At 42.0% G+C, this 23,147-nt stretch overlaps 1 protein-coding gene across 1 annotated transcript; it reads right to left on the bottom strand.

Moving 5' to 3' along the window:
• Nucleotides 1–227: 227 nt before the first annotated feature.
• Nucleotides 228–21,289, bottom strand: LOC117498967 (multidrug resistance-associated protein 4-like). Its single transcript, XM_034151183.1, has 31 exons — nt 21,180–21,289; nt 17,114–17,224; nt 16,857–16,977; nt 16,328–16,546; nt 16,144–16,233; nt 15,808–15,971; nt 15,523–15,648; nt 13,082–13,331; nt 12,539–12,646; nt 11,963–12,052; nt 11,653–11,844; nt 11,299–11,393; nt 11,046–11,132; nt 9,203–9,299; nt 8,694–8,906; nt 7,891–8,028; nt 7,682–7,719; nt 7,440–7,555; nt 7,186–7,332; nt 6,953–7,032; nt 3,823–3,973; nt 3,578–3,697; nt 3,334–3,444; nt 2,705–2,805; nt 2,181–2,372; nt 1,923–2,078; nt 1,631–1,720; nt 1,373–1,545; nt 1,177–1,282; nt 857–989; nt 228–762 (listed from the first exon to the last, which is right to left on the bottom strand). The coding sequence occupies exons 1-31, from the start codon at nt 21,251–21,253 to the stop codon at nt 710–712; spliced, it is 3,942 nt and encodes a 1,313-aa protein (XP_034007074.1). The 5' UTR covers nt 21,254–21,289; the 3' UTR covers nt 228–709.
• Nucleotides 21,290–23,147: the final 1,858 nt, after the last annotated feature.

The raw sequence follows: 23,147 nt of genomic DNA, 5'->3' as shown, positions 1-23,147 counted from the left end.
AAGAACTGAACTCGTTGACAACACCGGAACTTATGCCTTCCGGGGTCATACGAGGTCACACGTGACTTTGTTGATATAAATATTCGACCTACGCATGCGCGAGACAGAAAATATCCAGTGCTAAAGCACCGCCTCTGGCGGTCAGTAAGTATGAAATAGAAATAAACACAGCACCAGCATTTAGAATAAACAGTTCTGTTTTGGGCTGAGATATGATTTTAAATACATTAAAAAAACTTACATCATAGGTCTCATTTTACTGCAGTATGAAAAAAGCAGCATTTAAAAAAAAATTAAACAGACATTAAAAAGCTTAATAACTGTAAGATGACTCTAACACACGATTGACAATCACCACATTTTTACACATGTGTATTTGCACAGAAGTGTTTACCCTTATGAGGTGACCCATTAACCGTCAACTCAGCAACTTTAAAACCTGAATTTAGTTAAAAGTTGAAAAACCTGGATTAAAAATGACGGTTTGCATTGCCATTTCAAGATGTCCCAGTTGGACCGTCACCGGACCGTCTTATTCACATGTGATAAACATGATTGTTGACTTACAATCAACTTTAAAGACACAGTTGAACATCTAACTTTCCTGCACAGCTTCAGAACTGAAAATAAAATGGTGGCAGAAAAAGACGTCCTTCACCATTATCAGGTTGATTTGCACCTTTCAAAATAAGAGAAAGGTTACGTCTTCTCAGTCTAGCCTTCTCTCTAAATCTTGTTCTGCTGGACAGACTCCCGAGTTGCCTTTGAAAGTGTGAGAAAAATCATCAATTTAGCAAAAACAAAAAAGTCTAAGGTAAAGTTCCAAAGAATATTCATTATGCACTTTTCTCCTCACCTGTGGCTGCCTTCAGCAGGGCGGCTGCCTCCACCCGACCCATCTGCTGCACCATCTTGTAGAGGGCTCCGTCTTTGTTCTGCAGCAGGTTAAAGGGCCGGTCTAACTCCTGGATGGTACCGCTGTCTAGAACCTTAAAGCAGGATAACAACAAAAACTTCAGTCAGGCTCTCCAAGTGGCATAATGCGGATGGACAGTAATATAACATATTGATGTACTAAATGACTGCACTACTTAAGAACAATATAATCAGTAATCAATTATACGGAACATAATTGTTTGGGAATCATAGTATACTGAGGCTGAAGAGAGGACTGACCATGATCCTGTCGCTGTCTATGATGGTGTTGAGGCGGTGAGCGATGGTGAGCACGGTGCACTCTCTGAACTTGTCCCGAATGGTTTTCTGGATCAGTTCATCCGTCCTGTAGAGAGACAGGGTAACAATAAGGACATCTGTAGACCGAACTATTTAAGCTTAAAAATAAGCGAAGCGAGATCTTGCCGAGCGGTACCTGGGGTCCACGTTGGCCGTGGCCTCGTCGATGACCAGGATGCGGTTCTGTCGGAGGACGGCCCGGGCCAGACACACCAGCTGCCTCTGGCCCACGCTGAAGTTGGACCCCGACTCGGCCAGCACCGTCTCCAGCTTCCCGGGCAGCTCCTCCACCACCGACTTGAGCTGCACCTGCGGGAGGGAAAGGGGGAGTTAGCCCGATGCACCGAGCAGAGTGAGATCTCACTGAACTGCAGGACAGACGGGGGGTACCGACCTCCTCCAGAGCCCTCCACAGGTCCTCGTCAGAGTGCTGTCCGAAGGGGTCCAGGTTCTTTCTCATGGAGCCTGTAAACAGCACCGGGTCCTGGGGAAAAGGGGAACAGAAACGTGGTCAGACTCGAGCTAGATTTTCATCCTCAAATGGGCAAAAATAACATTAAATCTCTAGATTCAGATACTGAAAACAAAGATTTCATGGTCAGAATATAAAAAGTTCAATGTATCCAATTGCTACAATGACATCATTTTCCAAAATTCATGGTAACAGAGGGTCTTTGGATGTTCACCTGAGGGATGATGGACATCTTGGTGCGCAGGTCGTGGAGGCCGATCTCAGAGGTCAGAACTCCGTCTATGTAGATCTTCCCCTGAGGCTCGGCCAGGCGGAACAGAGCCGACACCAGAGAGCTCTTCCCGGCGCCCGTCCTCCCCACGATGCCCACCTGACACACAGAGAACAAGAGTGAGCGACATCAGTCATGTGTGTTCAAAATATTAACTAATAAATGAGGCAGACGCTGGCGGGGAGCCAACATGTGTCTCACCTTCTCGTTGGGTTTGAAGGTGAAGCTGATGTCTTTGAGGACCGGCGCTCCCTCTGGGCTGTAGGAGAAGCTGACGCGGTCAAAGGTCACTAGGCCTTTGTTGGGCCAATCAGGAAGAGGACGCTTCTTAGTTTCCCAGGGTGCCTCACTCTCCAGCTCGGTGTACTCCACCACCCTCTCCACTGACGTCATCTTCAAAGAGACATTATTTATAATGTTTGTTAGTTGTGTTAATTCTGCTGCTTCTCTTCATTGTATACTTTTGTCCTCCATAAACAGCTACACTAATGTACTACATCTGTTAGTCTCCAACAACATAACACGCAAGTTAAAACCTGAGCCTGATCAGCTGCTAATGTAATCACATCCTTATATCCTATTACACATGTGTGTAAGAGTGTCATGTTTTATTAGGTCACAGTGACCATGACTCAATCAAGCAGACGGTTGAACAGATTCCCAGCAGGCATTCCTGAGACACTGCTTCACGAGACAGACAGACCAACAGGTCATTCAGTTCTCACCATGTTCTCCACCTCGGCACTTTGCCTCACCATCCACTGGAAGCTGCCCACCAGAGTCACAGCATACGTCAGCACCAGCCCCACCTCCCCAGCATTCAGCCCTGAGAAACACACACACACACACACACACACGAAATTCCATTTCAGGGTCTGTTTCAGGTTGAAGGGTTGTTTTTCGAGGCAAACTCTTTACAAGGTTTTACGTTACTCGCTGTAGGGAACTCCCTTAAAGGAGGAAGCCATTCTGCTCTTAAAGAGACGTGAGAGGATATTATACCCAGAAGATATTTTGTGCATTTATTGTCTTAATCGTCACTCTTTCAACACTTTCTTTGCAGTGGCTGCCACTAATCCATTAGGATTAGTAAAAGCTGCTCAGTTTTAGTTGAGTTAAACACCTTGTCTTTGTCTTCTGTTGTGCTTCAATTTCCTTAATACTATGTGCATGCTTATCTCCTTAATATTCTGCTGTTCACATTTTATTGATTTGTATAATGTGCCTTTGCAGCACTTTGGTCAACGGCTGATGTTTTTATTATTTATGTGCTGCATAAATACAGGTACCCGATTGCACTCGTTTGTGAAGCTTGGTACTAAAATTGATTGACAGTCGTTCTGGGTGCATTTACCATCTCTGAGCAGGATACAGCCAAAGGTTACGAAGGTGACAAATACTGAGCAAATGCTGTCCAGGTAAAGAGCGAACCAGCGGGACGTCATCAGGAACAAAAACCACGCCTCTGAAACCAGAGAGAGAAAATGGATTTCAGCAAAGACCGTATTTGTCCACACTGACAGAGCAGACAATAATAACCAAACTTTTGAAAGGTAACATGTTTACGATGAAAAGCTCAATATGAAGTAAAGTAGAACCTGTGTGCAGGTCCTGATGAGCATCGAAGGCTTTCGTTAACCTCTCCTCAGCTCTAAAGGCTCTGATGGTCCACAGGCCCTGAAGAGATGAAGACAGGTGCGAGAACACGGGACTCCGAGCTGCAGGAGAAAAAAAAGAGGGGTTGAAACCATCGTTTTCATCTGCTCATCTCTGTGTGTATCAAACATTATTATATAACGTTATTTAAAAAAGCCCACTCGTCAATCTACAAGTAAACACATACTTGTAGATTCTAGGCGCTTGACGTCTCGTGATGTACGGAGGTAGAAACGTCTCAAGTACAAGAAGATGAAGAGCAGAGGGATGACGGGGACGAGGATGAGAGGGATGACCGAGGCCGCCACCGCGATCACGCCCACATTCTGTAAAAATAACTGCAAAACCACAATAATACATATTTAGTAGTTCAAGAAAAATGAGATCATGTCGAGAATTGTTGACTTAAATCAAATCAAGTTTTATTTATAAAGCACATTTAAAAGCGATTTTTGGTCGAGCCAAAGTGCTGTACATGTAATAAAAACACATTACTATAATCACAATAAAAGACAATAAATTACAACAGATATATATAAAAAATAAAAAATAAAAAACACAAGGAAAAGTCAGGAGTCGTGCTCCGCTCTAACTAGAAGGCCAGGGAGAAGAAGTGTGTTTTTAGAGTAGATTTAAAAACCCCTAGGGTCTGGGCCGACCTCACATGGAGGGGCAGAGTGTTCCAGAGCCTAGGGCCAGCTGCTGCGAAGGCTTGGTGCCCTCGGGTTTTAAGCCTGGTCTTGGGCACTACCAGCAGCAGCTGGTCAGCAGACCTTAAAGCTCTGGCTGGGGTGTAGCGCTGGAGGAGTTGGCTATATAGGCCGGAGCCAGCCCATTTAGTGCTTTGAAAACAAATAAAAGGATTTTAAAATCAATTCTGAACCGAACTGGAAGCCAGTGTAGTGAGGCCAGAATTGGGGTGATGTGGTCACGCTTTTTGTGGCCAGTCAGCAAACGTGCAGCTGCGTTTTGGACTAGCTGCAGGCGTTTAATTGAGACCTTGTCCATACCCACATACAGAGCGTTGCAATAGTCCAGTCTTGAGGTTACAAAGGCGTTAATAACCCTTTCTAAGTCATTAAAAGATAAATACGACTTGGTTTTGGCCAATAGTCTTATTTGAAAAAAGCAGGATTTGACTACGGTGCTGACCTGCTTGTCGAATTTAAAAGTGCTAGTGAAGGTCACTCCAAGGTTCATGACCGAGGGGAGGATGTTTTTTTTGAGAGAGCCCAGAATATCAACCGGAGAGGCTGGAGGTTGGGGTCCAAAAAAGATGACCTCAGTCTTGCTCTCGTTGAGGTTGAGAAAGTTTTTGCTCAGCCAGGATTTTATCTCTGTTAAGCAGTCCATCAGCTGCTGTAGTGAGTGTTTGACATTTGCTTTGAGAGGCAGATATATCTGTACATTGTCGGCGCAGCAGTGGAAGGGAATATTATGTTTAGTGAGAATTGAACCTAGGGGCAGTATGTACAGTAGAAAAAGGATGGGGCCCAGAATCGAGCCTTGGGGAACCCCACATGTAAGAGGGGCTTTGGCAGAGGAGAAGACACCTAGCTGTACCGAGAAGCTACGGTCTGTCAGGTAGGACCTGAACCATGCAAGGGCAGAGCCTGTGATGCCAGCGGACTGTTCAAGCCGTGACAACAGGATGCTATGGTCCACAGTGTCAAAGGCAGCTGTCAGGTCTAACAGCACCAAGACAGCTGGGCTACCTGAGTCGGCGGCTAGGAGCAGATCATTAAACACTCTTAAAAGGGCTGTTTCAGTGCTGTGCATGGGTTTGAAGCCAGACTGAAACTTTTCATGGATTCCATGCATGGTTAAAAAAGACTGCAGCTGGGCGTAGTGGACCTATCATGCTATATTTGAATAATATATTGTAGGATATATAAGGCATATTTATACTTTTTTTTTTTCTAAATACCAAACAGATCATGCATTTTAGCCATGTCTCATTTTGCTCAATTTGAAAATTTTTAGATCTGTTTTAGCAAGGGTTGATTCTGTGAGCAACAGCACCATCTAGAGGCCTGGCATATGTACTACAACGTCTCCAGCGCTTTCGAACGGCAATGCCGTGGCTGTCTCCTCCTGATTGGTGGAGTTGGCCCAATAGCCGTAGCGCCACTGTCCTGATGTCAGGAAAGTGTTCAAATCTGGATCAGTTTTTATCAGATCCGTTGCAGCCCCTTTTTTAGAGATTTGGGTATGGAGGAAAATAGAGAGGGTTGTATTTTCTGACACTTGGTGAGTTCCCTGGAACACCGGGGACACATATTCATGTATAAAAGACGTACAAAAGTGCATTTTGCATGATAGGTCCCCTTTAAAGAACAGAGATGCTGTGGGTCATTGTGCAATCATTACCTGGGAGGAGACATATTCGCAGGAATGTACAACACACACACACTGCCCCCCCATGACAGTTGCTGCAGCATTTGAAAACCTTTGATCACATACAGTACCAGTCAAAAGCTTGGACACACCTTCTCATTCGAAGGTTTTGATTTATTTTGATTATTTTTTACATTGTAGATTAATACCGAAGACATCAAAACTATGAAAAAACATAATATGGAATGATGTGGTAAACATAAAGGTGTTAAACAAACCAGTATATGATTTATATTTTATATTTTTCAAAGTAGCCTGCAACCTTGGGCTGTTGGCGTCAGCTGATAGAGGTGTTATGCACAATGTTGATTATTCTCTCAGAACTAGCTAAATACATGGGGAAAGGTTCTACTTGAGCCCAATTTGAATACCATAAAGAAAGTATTAAAGCCAGCTCAAGCTAAATTAATGTACAGTTGTTTTGATTTATTTTAATTTTATTTGAGTTGTACATATTTCAAAGCGTGAAGTGTAATAACTGCAGTTGCCTCCCTGTCAGAATGACAAAGATCCTCAGTGCCCATGTTTCTCACTAAGAAAACGTAAGTACAACGTAAGTACAACTTATTAAAAAGATCAGTTCAATGCAACTAATGTCCTCTGTGTTATTGCATGATGTTAAAATTGGTTTGCCATGAATTTAGTGATGGATTGAACATTTGAAATGTAGCATTTAAGTGTTTCTCAGTTACAAGGTTGTTGTTTTAATAAATCAGACACTGATGGTGCAGCGCTGTACTGTACCTCTTTATATAGGCATTTTGTCCCTAAAAAATTGTTTTTGGGCTGATCAGGGGTAGCTGACATTGTTTTTCAAAGGGGGTACATTATTGAAAAAAGTTTGAGAACCACTGACTTAAAGAACTGGAGAACTAACACAATCAGTGTATGTGTCATTTAAAATGGCACTCATTTCTTACTTGATAGAAGTTCACAAAGGTGATGGGTAACAGGGAGTCCACCTGGCTGATGTCTTTGGAAAACCTGTTGAGAATCCTTCCTACAAAGCAAAGAAAGACAAGTCAGTTAGAAAAACAAATGCCACTTATTTAACCAGAAGGTCAGAAGCCTGGTTTGCCTCCATATATCGTACTATTGAAACAGGACCTCTGCTCCATTTTAAACGGTAGTGACTCTTAAGTGCGGGGCTCACCTATGGGGTTGACGTCAAAGAAGCGAACAGGCGTGCGGATGACGGCGCTGAACATGCTGTTGTGCAGAGTTTGAGACGATCTGACCAGTCCGTGAAACAACACCAAACTGCGTATGTAGCCAAAGACCACCGCAGCCGCTGTCAAACCTGAGAGAAAGAAACAAGAAGACTGCAATTGAACATGCTCTACTTAATAGCACGGACTTTAAAAACACCACAAACAGTATTTGTGGTGATAGGAAGGGAAGGCTCACCTGCATAAATGCCAAGGTGAAACGTGAGATCGGACTCTCGTTCTGAGCGAGTAGCATTGATGCCAGAGCCGAGGATAACATCTCTGGCTGTGCTGTTCAAGAACTCCCCTCTCGCCCTGTTGACAGAGCATCAACAAATCAGACCAGGCGCACGGCAAACTAATACATATTACATGGTTCAAAAAACAACTTGAAAAAAACACGCGACTAGAGAGTGTGAATAGCCCTGGATAAACACTCACCAGTATGCGAGCCACCAGTCCTGCATTATATACGCACCCTATACATGGACGTTTTTTTTTTACTAGACATTTACTGTGGTACAAATCATTGATTAGCTTAGCACATCAAAAAGAAACATGAAGCACATATATCAGTATGAGCTTTTTACAAAATAGATCAAATAAAGTTGCTTCTGGAGAATATGAAAGGCCTATGAGCCATCTCTTACCTCAGCTAGGACACTGATCAGCACTACAAACACCAGCACCGCAGGGCTGAGGCCTGAAGTGAAGTACTTGAGGTAAATGTGGCCGCTAACATTTCCTTCAGCTCGGCTCTCCTCTTCCACGCTGGGCACTGTTTCAGCCTGAAAAACAAAGCGTTCTACATATTCATACTACTGGCTTCCACTTCATACTTTACTTTACTGTGCAGATTTGTACAAAGGACACTGGAACAAAGATTTTATTATGAGTTTTGTTTCAATGACCCGACTTCTCAGACATTCACAGCTTATCATAGAAACATTATGTAATAATTCCTGTTTACTGGTAATCCTCTTGTTTTTCCAGCACGTCTCCTAATTCCTAGAAATCCACTAAACTATGTTTCCAAGTTTGTTTTTTTCAAATTACACAACAGTGCATGTGCTATTTATAAAAAGAGGTGCTCAGTTCAGAGGGGAAATGAGTTGATTTAAATGAGTTCTTGCAGATGAAAATAGGTGTGATTACCTGACACTTGGTTATACGATTTCTATTATGGAATCAACCTTGCAATTTCAGCTCTGCACTCACTTCATACAGGCTCATCTTCACTCTGATTTAACTCCACTTGTGGGATTTATATGGACACGTTTGTATACAGTCATGCCTTATAAAATGTCTTAAAGAAGGTATTATAGACCAGATTTGTTATACGGCAAAATAATGGTTGAAACAAATGAGCAGGATGCTTATACAAATATAATACCAAACACTTGAAACAGTTGTAGAATAACCCTGAAAACACTTTATTTTGAATGGCACGTACCGGAAGCTGCTGGTCAGTGAATCTGCTCTCGGGCTCCAGGAGGCTGCTCTGGGAACTGTGAGAGTTATTTGTCCTCTTGCTGAGAAGGGACAGTCTGTCTGGCTCTGGTGATCGAATGGAGCACTCCTGATCCTCGTCGCTTCTCTGCAGGGACTGGAAGTTGAGTCCAGAGCTCTGAAGCTCGTTGTAGGTTCCCTCGGCCATGATGTGACCCTGGGAGAGACAAAGAGGTGACGCTGCTGGTGAATCCTTGGGGGAAATGTCTCAATGAGAAAGAAGCTAATATTGAGCTACACAACTGAGCTACATTAGCCAACTCAAATTCCACTCCAAAAGAAAACGAGGGTGCTGATCTTCCAGAGCAAAACAAGGTGTGTCACTCTTCAACCATTTGCAACTGCAACAGTGATGCAGAGCAATATTACATCCTGCATATTCGTCCTCATACTGCCTTTCGTACTGTGTCTACGAGAAGTGTCTTCAGTTTCAAAAGCTCAGAAAGCACTAACCTCCTTGAGGACGATGATCTGGTCGGACGCCTGCAGGTACTGAAGCTGGTGGGTGACCAGGATACAACACTTGTTCTTCAGCAGGCCGCAGATACACCTGAGGACACACAGACACAATACACTCATTAAGTAAATAAAGTGTCTGTTTATTCAGTCAGATGAGCTTCTCTTAGAACTCATTGGAGTCTAAAATTCACTTTTAACACTGCACATTTCTTTCCCATCAAGTCTTTTGGCACCAGGTTTTGAGCATGAGCTTTTGACACTTATATCACACAGTTATATCTGAACCATGTGACCCGCATTTCCAAACTAGCACATTTTTGAGTGAGCTATAGACAGATACTTTGGTCCCACAATGCATTTGTTTAAGACACTTATTGTCAATTATTCACAGCTTTTTGTGCCCTTTCCCCACTTGAAAAGGATTTCAATCATCTACTATACTTTCTAACTGGAATCCACTCAAATGACACAGCAGATTGACAGCTTGTGTAAACACATCTTTTCCTGTTAGTATGAAATTGTAAAGAAATGTAAATGCGTTTGTGTTTTCACTAGGGCTGTCAAGTTAACGCGTTAATAACGCGTTAACGCAAAAAAAAAATTAACGCCACTAATTATTTTAACGCGATTAACGCATGTGTATTTTTTGTCCTCCGCCGCCGTAGTTTCAGAGCGCATCGAGTGTAAAATACCATCGACAAGCTGATGCTGACAGCCTCGCTCCTGCCGCCCGCTTGTGGCAGACCACACTTCCACGCTCACCGGCAGGCCCGGACTGGCCATCGGGAGGACCGGGAGGGAGTGTGTATGTGTGGCGCGAGCGAGGCACACCTTACGTGTTGTTGTTGTTAGCATCTGGTGCTAGCTAGCTGCGCTAACGGATTTAAGGAGCTGTTTCAATGACATTTCGCCGACAACTGCGCCGAGCACTTGACTTTATGCAGGTAGCCAGACAGTGGGACATTGTACGAAAAGTCAGCACACTCAGCACGGATCGTACGCGCAACATGATTGCAGCGTCCAGGCAGCTCCCATTCGAGCATATATGCCTTGAGCTGCACATAGCTCCAACGATTGCAGCACAGGGGCCACACACAACACACACACACACACACACACACACACACACACACACACACACACACAACACACACACCACACACACACACACACACACACACACACATCACACACACACACACACACACACACACACACACACACACACACACACCACACACAACACACACACCACACACACACACACACACAACACACACACACAACACACACACACACACACACACACACACACACACACACACACACACCACACACACACACACACACACACACACACACACACACACACACACACACACACACACACACACACACACACACACACACACACACACACACACACACACACACACACACACACACACACACACACACACACACACACACACACACAATTATTGTATGAAGGAGGTTCCAGGTTGAATTGAGGCGAATATTTGTAATGTTCACAGGTTGTTGTGTTTAATATTCATGAGAATATTTGTCATTGTTCAAATGATAATAAACAAACATATAAAGCATATTTGTCCACTCATATGTTGATAAGAGTATTAAAAACTTGAAAGATATCCCTCTAAGGTACATTTAGAACAGATAAAAAATGTGCGATTAATTTGCGATTAATCGCGATTAACTATGGACAATCATGCGATTAATCGCGATTAAATATTTGAATCGACTGACAGCCCTAGTTTTCACTGCCTGTATTATTATCACTATGAGTAATGGATTTGGCCCACAACAGGTCACTCACTTTTCAAACAGGTGTCTCCCCACCTCTGCGTCCACAGCACTCAGAGGGTCATCCAGCAGGTAGATGTCTGCGTCCTGATACACAGCCCTGAAAACACACACACACACATTCCAATAAGCCCAAACATGATTTGAGTAAATATGAACTAAATCATAAACTAATCTACGGAAGTAAAAACTAACGTGGAAAGTTCTACCAAGTGTGTTTCTATAAAGTTGCTGGCCTGATTAACAAGAGATGATAGTTGTCTCACCTGGCCAGGTTGACCCGAGCTTTCTGTCCCCCGCTGAGGGTGGCCCCTCTGTCCCCGATCAGTGTCAGGTCTCCATCTGGGAGCAGCTCCATGTCCTGCAATCACACATAATGAAGGTTTAGTACAAATACAATATATATGTGCATGCCCTGTTAGCTTTCTTTTTTGTATGTCTTAGTTGAAAATCTTGGCATTTCAGGCAAATCTTCTTCAAAGTAAAACACTAGTCTTCCCGACTGCACTTTTTAGTGATTTGCAGGTCAGCAAATTAACATTTCTAACTAAACATTGATGGGTTGCAGGTGGGTTTGATATTACATCATTTATGAGGAAGGGCATTTTGTTGTATCTCACCCTCTTGAGAGCACACGCCCTGAGGACTCTCTGATACCTCTGGTGGTTAAACTCTCTTCCGAACAGGATGTTACTGCGGACGGTTCCGGGGAACACCCAGGGCTGCTGCGCGGCATATGTCAGCTGACCTTTGACCTTGAGGTTTCCCGAGTCACGAGGCAGTTCTCCCAGGATGGCACTCAGCAGAGAGGACTGGTAGGAACAGGGAATGGACCGTTTTAAATATGGTTAGTGCTCAGACAAAACTCCGTAGGCCAGTTTTAGGCCTTCATAATCCAGAAGATTAAGTAGTCTACACCGCTGTACTGACCTTTCCGGCACCCACTGGGCCAATTACAGTCAGAAGTTCGTGAGACTTCACTGTGATAGAGATGTTTTGCAGCGATGGAGCATCCAAACTCTGCAGGATACAAAAAACACAGTAATTGAGAGTTACAATTACCAGATAGAAATTCTTGTATTTCACAACAGATGTGGCATTTAGTCACATTGTTTAAAACCACAAACAAGCCTCTGGGTTCTAACACAAGGTTCAAGACTTGCAATGTTTGCAACACACTGCATCAAAGCACACACTCCCACATTTTTCTATTTTGCACAAAAAATACTTGCATTAATGTATGTTCTGTGGACTGTGTTTTTAAATATATTATTAACCAGCACTTAATACAACTATTACTTAGTTGTATACCCCGTTTGTCTAGGCCCTTTTTTCGTTTTATGTATATATATGTCACACTGTGGGACTGCGGGAAACGGTATCTCGAGATTTCTGGATGTATAACACATGTAGAAATGTTGACAATAAAGCTGACTTTGACACACATATTCTGTAAGATGACATTTACAGTAATGTCAGAAAACGTTTTAGGGGTAAAATAGTCACCTTATCCCAGTAGCAGGTCATCTTCTTAATCTCAACAGAGTTGTCCTTCTTTTCCTTGAGAGAAAGCCCACAGCTTTTCCTCTCAATCTCCTCCAGCAGAAGAAATTCCTGGAAGTGGTTAATGGACACAAGACTTAGAACTATTGTCACTGCGACCTATAATTCCAACCTATAATCTGTTGTTGCAGTTGTTTTACTACCTACAGGGTCACTCATAAACTCTGATATTAGGATTCAGGTTGTGAAGAGTGTGTCTTGGACGTCCTTGTGTTATTTAATGTGTTACTGATCATTCACTAAGGACACAGCAAGATTTAAAATGCGCACTAGTTGTTCCCCCTAGTTTGCAGATAATCCTTATCTTTGGTGTCTTTGCTGGATTTTGAAAGATCAGTTACACAATGACCCAGTTTACTGTGGGCCAGTAACAGATTACACAAACCTGTTATCTGTGGTATAACAACCAGCCATTCAGGACTTCAATTATGTGCAAAGTAATTCACTTCGACACATCTCTAAGGTAGAACAAATGAACCAAATTACCTCAATTCTGCGAACGCTAACCGCAGTCTCCGACAGCTTCTCAATGGCCAGTGGGAAGAACAGGGTGACGGTGAGCTTGATGGTGCCGTACAGGGAAACTGTGACAAACACACTGCTGGCATCGAGGGTGTTCCCCAGGAGAACGTAGACAGTGAAGGTAATAAAGACTATGATCTTGCTGCTGGCAAAGGCGGAGGCCATGTTGAGTCCTCGTAGGTAGGAGCTCTTCAAAATCTGCCTGATTTCTTTCCTAGAATAGAAGACAACATGAGGAAGGTCAAGATCGTGACACATAAATCAAATGACACAAAGGCACCATCTTATATCCCTTTGTGCATGCTTTTATTAATGAGTAAGCATGTAGATTCCTAAATTCTCAGTTAATGCAAGTGAGTCTGGACCTGCTTATTTTACAAAAGTGTGCGATAGCATTACGAAACACCCGTAATCTGGCAAAAATGTGCAGAGAAAATTCCTGCAATTCTGTCAAAAAAAACAGGGAACTTCTACAACAGAAAGACACTAAACTTGGGTCACAAAACTGCCAAAGGCGACAGCTTTAGTGTCTAATTTATAAAATACTCAACCATTAGCACTTTATGTAAGTAGCTTTGGATGTGTTTGTATGCAGTAGTTTAGACTAAGTGGTAAATATCTGCTAATTCTAACCTTATCAATGCTATTTGCTGGTTAATTTAATTCAGTTATTAATGTTATACAATGTGAGGCTTATTGTACCGTTTAAGATATTTCCAGTTTGCAACATTGTTAGGTCACACTTATCAAATACAGTATTTCCTATTTGAAAAAGAAATCCCCATTATCACGAGCTAATGCTAACATCAGTTTTGTGGGTTGGCAGTTAGCTACAAAACTGTCTCTACTTGTGTGTGTGCCATTAAATGTTCAATCATGTGATTATTCCTCTTTGTTTCTCAGTAAGCACAAACTTTTTCCCACATGGCATGCCATTGTCAGGTGCTCGCTGCTGACACTCAATATTAACAAAGTCCACAAAGTTAACACACGTGTATAACAAGGAAGATTTAACTTGTGCTTATCTAGATACAGCAAAGTAAAACAGCAGTCAAATGTTCTCACGTTTAAAAAAAAAAAAAAAAAAAAAAAAAAATGTCATTGTAAATGAATACATCCTGTTATTTTTAAAAGCTCTAGGATTTCCAAATGGTTTCATAGAAAGGAGTTAATGTGTAAATAAGAGTGTCTGAGTCAGAGTGTCAATGATTATCCAACCCCTGTAAAACTAAGAGTGACAAGATACACATAATCTTATATGTTATATGTCAGGGACTACGGATGGAAATTAGCTCAAAGCTAAAATCCGGCATATTTACACTTGAAGCATTATTTGTCTAAAGTGTTCATTAAAGTGCATTGTCCCTATTCAAATAAACGATTAAATGAAATGAAAATGAAATCTTATATGATAGAGGACTGATTAGGTTGTTTTAGGACCAGTCATAGAAGCCGGTCACTTAAAGCACTTTTCCTCTGATCCACAAAATAAAGCTAATAATTCAGTCTGGGTCTCTGAGCATTGAGGAGAGTCATCTGATAACATCATCTAGAGTCTAAGGTTATCACAATTTGGTGGGTGTATTGACAGTTGACTAAATAAGACAAATACCACACGGCCTGAGCATAATCTGGGAGCCATGTATCTCTTTCATGCGATAGAACCCTTTGTTGTTGTGGTTTATAAATGTTTGCGAGAATAAATGAAAATTAAAAAAATGTTTCTGCAACATTAAAGTCAACCTAACTTATTATGATTAGTATAAAGCTGTGGCTCTTCCTTGGAATGACTGCTCTGTTTTGACACAGTGCATTGAGGCTGCAGCTGTGGCGGAGAGGAACCCACTGACACTGGGAAGTCTTACCAGGTTTTGTAAGGCCAACCTGCGAGCCAAAAACAACAAACCGTAGGTCACAGGGACCCTAAGCTGATCTTTCAGGCTGACGACAAGGATACATACGGGAGGACAGAATCCGGGAGGACAGAATCCAGTACGACACGCCGTAAACAAACCGACAGAGGAGATGAGCTAACAATACAACACCTACTGAAAGCTGAGAATCAGGATTAACCAATGACGCTGTGACGAAATGCTTCCCCTTGATTTGAAGGTAAAAGCTGTGCTGAACAGCTGGCTGAACAGCTGGCTCCAACCTAACGCAGATATTTGACACTCCGCCACCACTTTGGCCAACGCCAAAACTCAAGTCTAGAGAGGGTGGAGCACCAGACTGAATTAAGTTCTGAAGTAAACTGCATAGGATTGATATTCTTTCCAAAGTTAGTGGACATATGATGCACATGTTCCTGTGGTCCCAATTCAAATGAATAGCCCATTTTATCGCTGCGGAAACTATTACAAAGATTGTTAAGTCTGTTCTAAACAAAACAGTTGCATCCTTACCTTCTGACGTCTGTAACCAGAGCTGAGAAGGGTTTCTCCCAGGCGTACATCTTGATGATCCTGATGCCAGACACCACTTCGTTCATGATGCGGATTCTGTTGTCAGCAAGGACTGCCGTTTTGCTCCTGTAAACAAAGTTTTAAAAATACAGGAATATTAATAAATACCCCACTTTTCCCAAACTTATGAGAAATCTGCGTTACTTTGCTCTTTATTTGTTCTATCTGGACATTTTTCGTTCAAACAGTGCCACCTTGCACTTCTTAAGTTTCTTTGTTGCGTACCTGAAGATGCCAAAGAGCTTTCCAAACACTGTCTGCACAGGCATCATGAGGGCAAGGACTGCCACACCTGCCAGACACGAGGGTCCGATCCGGCACCATAGTAACACGATGATCACCATGGCCTGCAGTGGTCCCAGCCACAGGTAGTGCAGATTCAGTGTAATCTATCGAGACAATAAGTAATCGTGAGTCCAATTCCAACAAGCCTGTATTTCATTTTTTCAACCTTGTGATGAGGTGCAGTGTTCAAACATGGCATAGTAGACACTTAACATTACACACTAACAGTTTATTTTATTGAACATGGTGCCAGTGTTACCCCTGATCTAGCCTTACCTCATCAAAACGATTGACGTCATTTGATAAGAGGTTGACGATTTGTCCCGTGGTTGTTTGCCCCATGGATTCACTGCTGAGGCCCAGAGCCTGATGAGAGACAAGTCACCTGTCTGGTAAATAATACTCAAACAATTCCCAGCATATTTATAGGAGTGGAAATTGTGCTTGCCCCATCACTGACCTTCTTGTATATCATGTGACACATGGCCACTCTGATCCTCATGCCTGTTCTTTGGACATGGTAATAGTAGAGATGTTGGAGAATGGTCAGTGCGAACGTGGAGATGCACATGGAAGCTGCGTAAACATACACCATGCACAGACTCGTCTGCTCGTCATAATTCTCAAAGAACAGGATCACTTCGCCCAGAAGAAGAGGCTGGATAACTTTGATTGCTTCCTTTATGTCAAAGAGGGACACAAATGCATTACGACACTGGATGCCATCGGCGAAACTCTTCAACTGCAGCTTCCTACAACTTTTTCGTCAAATTACATAATACACTAAATTGCCCGGGCCCCAAGATATTTGTCTGACATGCTTGTCAAATATGCCAAAAGAGATTAACTGTCAGATGTTCTCGAAAAGCTTTCAGTTTAGTTTGAGTAGGATGAATACCTTTGGGTATACCAATCTACTTCTTATCCTCCCCCCACAATGAATTACACTTGGACAAATGTAAAGTAGGATTTAAATAGCCAGAACATACCAGTGAAAATGTAAACAACCCAGCCATTGCGTATGACATCCCGTAGCACTTAATGAGAACTCCGGTGAGATTTGGCTTCCGGAGCTCCTTCGTAGCCTTTCTGACTTCATGGTCCCAACATCTGCAACATTGAAAATGCAGCATGTTCATTCTGTACAGTAACATAGTGAATTAGTGGTTATTGTTGGCTCCACATGCATGCATACAGACTTAGACTTTTGGGAGGTGTCCAACAGTGCATCACGGTGATTTAGTACCTGTGTAGTTCCTCTCCCAGCACTTTGGACTGATCCTCTGGAAGAACCCTGTACATGTCATTTTCCTCCAACCTCCTTTTCTGGCCGAGCTGCAGCAACGGGACTAACCAGCTGGAACAGACGGTTAGAAACACTTAGGGGTGATGCCACTTAAACAGAATATGACTCACACAAGTGTCATTGTATTTTTGTATTGCTTAAGTATTCAATGGAGAGGCTAACACCATTACAGGTTGTGATGCAGATGCTACTTGCAGATACATCCTTTGACAGCAAGTGTGCTTACTTACTTGTTTTTCTAATAGATGGGTCAGATCTGATTAGCTTTACATACATTAATCTATTAGGCTTTCAATGCATATCACACAGACTTTTCCTTGGCGCTTATTTAAGAATAAGCATTTCATTTTTCGTAAACGCTTAACAAAATATCTCAGAATTGTTGTGTGCAGGTTAGAATAATGTGAAGACCATGAGAGGAGTGTTACACATTTCTGTCTAAAAATCTGTCTGAGGCACAGAAATGTTATGAGGGAGGAAATACAGTTTTTTTTATGTTATGTTTTAAAGGAGAGGTGTCATGGCCATTTCCACTGATCATAATTCCATTGTTGAGGTCTACTAAAATAGATTTATATTGTGCATTTTTCCAAACTCACATTGGTTTCTCATACAGCATCTCTGTAAACTACTTTTATTCACTGAATTTCACTATCTGCCTTTAACGGCTCGTTGTAGCTCCAATAGCTCCAGCCCCCACCCTCCCTGTGAGCACAGTGTGCTCTGATTGGTCGGGACGTTGTGAATCGCGCTGAGCTCCATGGAGGTGTTGTTTCCTTGTTTAGAATACATAGCGAAACACAGCCAAATTCATCCTGAGCACACACAAACTCACATCCGAAGTAAAAACAATAAGTGTGGCTTGATATTGAATAAGAAAAAGGTTGATAAACGCTGTGAGAATGGGTCTGCAGAGAGAATTTTGCCGCGATCCCAACTGTCTGTTATCAGCCTGCAGCCAGGGAGGAGAAATCAGCTGAGCTGCCTGCTCCCTGCACACAGATGTGTGTGTGAGGAAGTCCGTGGATCGGTCAATTTGGACCAATCAGCGGGGGCTTAACGTAACGGCTCCGCGGACGTAACGTAACGGCTCTTCGGGATTGGTCCATTTCGTTCCGGGTACCGCTTGACATCATGCCGTACCCGGAACGAAATGGAAGACTCAAATGGGCAGTGACATATCTCCAACGAGGCGTTTTGGGGAGGTATTTTCTGTGTTAGAGTTTTACTCGCTACAGGGTGTACTTTGAGGGTTTTGACTCTGCACCAGTGTTAATTTTGGCAGCTGTTTTTGATTTAGTCTTAGTCTTAGTCTTTAGACGAAAATGGTTATTCGTTTTAGTCACATTTTAGTCATTTCTATCCTTCATAGTTTTAGTCTAGTTTTAGTCGACGAAAACTCAAAACGTTTTAGTCTAGTTTTAGTCTACGAAAACTCAAAGCGTTTTAGTGTACTTTTAGTCGATGAAAAATTACATTTTAGTCAACTTTTAGTCAAAATGTTTTCTCTCTTTAAACCAATTCAGTTAGGCAAATACAGGAATCTGAAATTGTAATCATGGTGACAGCATCAAGTGTTGAAATTCGTAAAGCAACATTTCACTCTCTTAACACTTTACTTGTGTAATATCTAGGGATGGGTATCGTTAAGGTTTTCTACGGTACTACTAGTCTTATCAATACTGCTTATCGATCCGGTACTTTAGCGGTATTCTTGTATTTACTTTTTGTTATTTTTTAAAGGAAAAAACTAACAAATTGTTAACCGAATTAATTGCTTTATTTAAATGTGAAATAAATGAAATATATATAATTATGTTAAAATATTGTACTGTACTTGAGTAAAATGTTGGGTACTTGTACTTTACTGGAGTATTTAAATGTTTTGCTACTGTGTACTTCTACTCCACTACAGTTCATAGTTAAATGGTGTACTTCTACTCCACTACATGTATTTAATACCTTTAGTTACTTTACAGATGTGGATGAATGATGTGAAATATAATCAAGTGTTAACTCAGACTTTAGTAAATTCACAAGCTACCCTGCAGTATACAAAGTCCTTCAAACTAGCTGCACCTTTACCAGCTTTGAGAACACTTTAATGATCAATCATTATAAAACATATCATATATATTATTCTGAAATGGACCAATCTGCACAATGACTACTTTTACTGTCGCTACTTTAAATATATTTTAATGATCATACTTTGACTTGAGGAACTCTTCCTACACTATGGTATTTTTTTACTTAGCTACAAGATCTGAGTAGGCTACTTCTCCCACCTCTGCATACCTGATGTGATAACGTTACTCGTAATTGGGGCAACAGAGCTACGAGTTAAGGAAGTCGAAAATTGTGCATTTCTCCGACTGAATATGACGCCTTTTGGCCGGCTGTTTGGACAGACTACTCTACTCGTGTCAACGCGCTAACGCGAAAACATGGCAAACGAGCTTTGTCCACATCGAGTCTTGTAGAGTGTCTCTATATTCTTTGAACGCTCCGTCCCCGGCAGATCTCTGCCGCTGCAGCGTGTCTGTTAGGCCCCGCCCCCGCACACAGAGAGAGAGGGAGATCGCTCTTCTGGAGTGAAGAGAGCGGAAATAATGATATTGCAAGTTAGAAATGTAAGATGCATTTTGACAGACAAGACGGACACTTGGGGGGAAATACCCTGCATTTTGAATGTCCGATAGTCCACCATTAACACCTTAGTCCCGTCTCGTCTCGTCAACGAAAACTAAATATACATTTCGTCAAATTTTCGTTATCAAGAATCTATTTTTAGCTCGTCATCGTCTCGTCTTAGTCATGTAAAAAAGGTCGTTGACGAACATTTTTCGTCATAGTTTTCGTTGACGAAATTAACACTGCTCTGCACACCGTTTACATGCATAAAAACCTTCATAACACACAAGGGGACGGGTAATAACCGGAAAAGCATGACACCTCTCCTTTAATGTTTATTTTTTTAAAAAGGTATTTGCTTCTTTCAGCCTTCTTTGTCGCATTTCACAACAAATTAACTCTTTGCAGCCATGTATTCCCCCTGCGGTGGGTAGGCGAGGGTCGGGAACATGTTGTGCCAGAGCCGTCAAATGTCCGGAGAACTACATGGCTGCAAAAACTAAGAGTCCAGGTGCAGCATCAAGTCACTAAACAAGCGCTTCTATCTGTGTTACATTACATTACATGTCATTTGTTAGACGCTTTTATCCAAAGCGACTTACTAATCAATTGATTGTGGACAATCCCCACAGGAGCAATTTGGGGTGAAGTGTCTTGCCCAGAGACACAATGACATGTTGACTGCAGTGGGACTCGAACCTGCTATCTCCTGATTAGAAGTCCAGCACACTATCCACTGAGCTACAGCCTCCCTGTGTCTGCCCGCTCAGCCAATGTATTGACCAGGACAGGAAGTTAATCTATTCAGGAATCTGAACCAAAACAATATGAGAGTCATGCTGATGCGGTGCACGAGGGAAAAGCATCAAGCAATACATCAATATAAGAGATTAAATAAATCAGAAATGTGCTGACGAGGCACAAATGTAAACTGCTTAAAAGCACCAGTGTTATACGTGAGATGTTCTATGTAGTCTAAATAGATTCATTTTATTTATGTGAAGACAAATGTAAAATTCAATAGGAAATCATTATTTAGCTTATCGTTTAACTTTGTGCTAGAATAACAATGTGTGGAATAATTTAGTGACTGGACATTCCTAGAAGTTTGCAGGGAAAATGACTTTGAATGAGTTGCAAGCGAAATTAAAACTTGGGAGAATATGATCAAATGTCAGCTTCCTCGATGGTGTCTCGGTGGGAAAAGAACAATGGGACGAAGATTTGTTATCTGTTTTTTGTATTATTTAAATCGTGATTCTCCAATACAAAAGTCTTCAGGTACAAATAAGTGCTTTTGAACAGGAAACAACATGTCAACAGCTGCAATGAAAACACGTTTGGATAATGACGAGAGGTAACAATAGCTTACCACAGGAAGAGTTTTGAAAAACAGCTGGCAGAGGACAGCGGGTTGTCGGTTCCGTCTTTTTTATTAATCTCCATGATTATTTGGCATCAGTTCTGGTGCCTGGCTGCGGCTGAGACACACCACATGACGCTCCCCACCATCCACGCGCTCTTATTCACGTCTCGTTTAGACTCAGCCAATACGTGTGCTCGAGGGGCGTCATCAAGTGCTGTTCTAAATTAGATCGACTCCACACAAAGTGCAAATGAGGGGTATTTTCTCACACTTTGGGATGTAGCGTTTTGTGCGTGGAAACTACAGAGAATGTGTTATAATAGTGGATATTTATAGTTAGGCTATAGCAGTGGTTCTCAAACTTTTTCTGACAGGCCCCCCCTGGAGAGAAAACAAGTCGGCCCCCCCAACACAAATAGTCACGTAAGTTAACATTTATTAAAATACATCAATATGAACGTGTGCATTCGTTTGCTAGAACAGTGATAATAAAACAATGCTCCATAAGTCTGTGTGCTCAAAAAATAAATACATAATACAATTGTGCAATCCCTTTGCCAGAACAATAAATTATAATACTTGCCACTTTGCAATCTGTGCAAAAAAATGAAAAGAAAGAAAATGCTGATATTTGGCAAAAAAGTGTGTCTTATCACATTAGTGGCTGCAATGAGCCTGTTTTGCTCTGCACATTTCTTCAAAACGGGGTTGCAGGCTCAGTGGCGGTGCCAGAGATTTCTTTTGGGGGTGCTGTACAGTGGAATTTTCTACTGCAACACTCCCCCCGCAAATACACAGTGTACCCGCAACTGTTAGGCTCAATAAGCAGGGGTAAAGTGCTATTTTTATAAGTGGGGAGTGGACCTAACATAGGGGGGTCCGGGGGCATGCTCCCCCGGGAAGATTTTTTTTTAAATATTGAAGTTAAAAGCACCAATCTGGTGCACTTTGAGAGCAAAATGAAGAGATCTATGGATACATCTCTCAACACCCATATGAAACAGAACTGTAAACAGATTTACTTTTTCTTTATGGATATTTTACAAATCACTCCCCTTTTAAACTTTATTCTTTTTATGTCATATAGTATTTTCATACCTGTTTATTCTCTTATTTTTGTATAACTATAATGATCATATAAACGTGTGCCTCGGAAATAATTTTTTACATTAATTGTGACCAAAACGTTTGAGACCCAGCCACTAGCTCGCTAGCAACAGAAGCTAACAACAACGATCTCCGGTACCGGTGCGCTCTCTCTCTCGCTCGCGCACGCACACAAAATGGCTCGTTCCACACACACACACAGAGCCGAGCTTGAATGAAACAGAGACCCAGACGTACTTGTACTGTATCATATTATTTTCGAATCAATAATTTTTAAAAAACATTTTTCCTCCTGGTCATGTCACCCTGTCATGTCAGGGCGACCTGACATGACAGGTCAGGTCGCCCCTGACATGACAGTCACGCCCTGTCACGCCCCCCACTTTGAGAAACACTGGGCTATAGTAATGTGTCCGAGCATGTTTCACCCAAAAATCATGTTTTCGAGCAGCGTCTTCTTGGAAACGTGTTTCCCGGGGCTGTGTACTGAAGTAAAAAGATATGATTCTACACTGTATTGAAGTAAACATGTATTATTTTGAATTGTTTTAAGTAATCACAACGGTTTTGGGTAATCATATATATAGAAAGGATATTCTCTCTTACAACTCACTGACCCAGAGATTCTGTGTCATACACACAACTTGCCTGTTTCACCCCTAAAAGCAGATGTCGTCATTAAGGTCGTTAAAGACAACATTACACCGCTCCTTATCACCCCTAAGAACAGATGTTGTTTTTAAGGTCATTAAAGACATCGTTAAATAGGTGCAGAAAAGTTTAAATGTCTGAAAAGGGATACTTTATGTGAAAAACTCCCATGGGAAGGGGATGGAGTTAAGATCGAGGCAGAGATAAAGATTGACT

The sequence above is a fragment of the Trematomus bernacchii genome, unplaced genomic scaffold (assembly GCF_902827165.1).
Source record: "Trematomus bernacchii unplaced genomic scaffold, fTreBer1.1, whole genome shotgun sequence".
NCBI lineage: Eukaryota > Metazoa > Chordata > Actinopteri > Perciformes > Nototheniidae > Trematomus > Trematomus bernacchii.
This window is presented reverse-complemented; position numbering and strand designations above follow the sequence as displayed.

What these genes read in the sequence shown, in the direction of transcription:
- LOC117498967 (XM_034151183.1), bottom strand. Translation starts at nt 21,253, where the DNA reads ATGGAGATTAATAAAAAAGACGGAACCGACAACCCGCTGTCCTCTGCC. An exon ending in GTGCCGAGGTGGAGAACATG is followed by an intron (nt 2,373 to 2,704) that starts GTGAGAACTGAA and finishes GTCTCTTTGAAG; the next exon opens with ATGACGTCAGTGGAGAGGGT. An exon ending in AGATGTCCATCATCCCTCAG is followed by an intron (nt 1,721 to 1,922) that starts GTGAACATCCAA and finishes CCTTTTCCCCAG; the next exon opens with GACCCGGTGCTGTTTACAGG.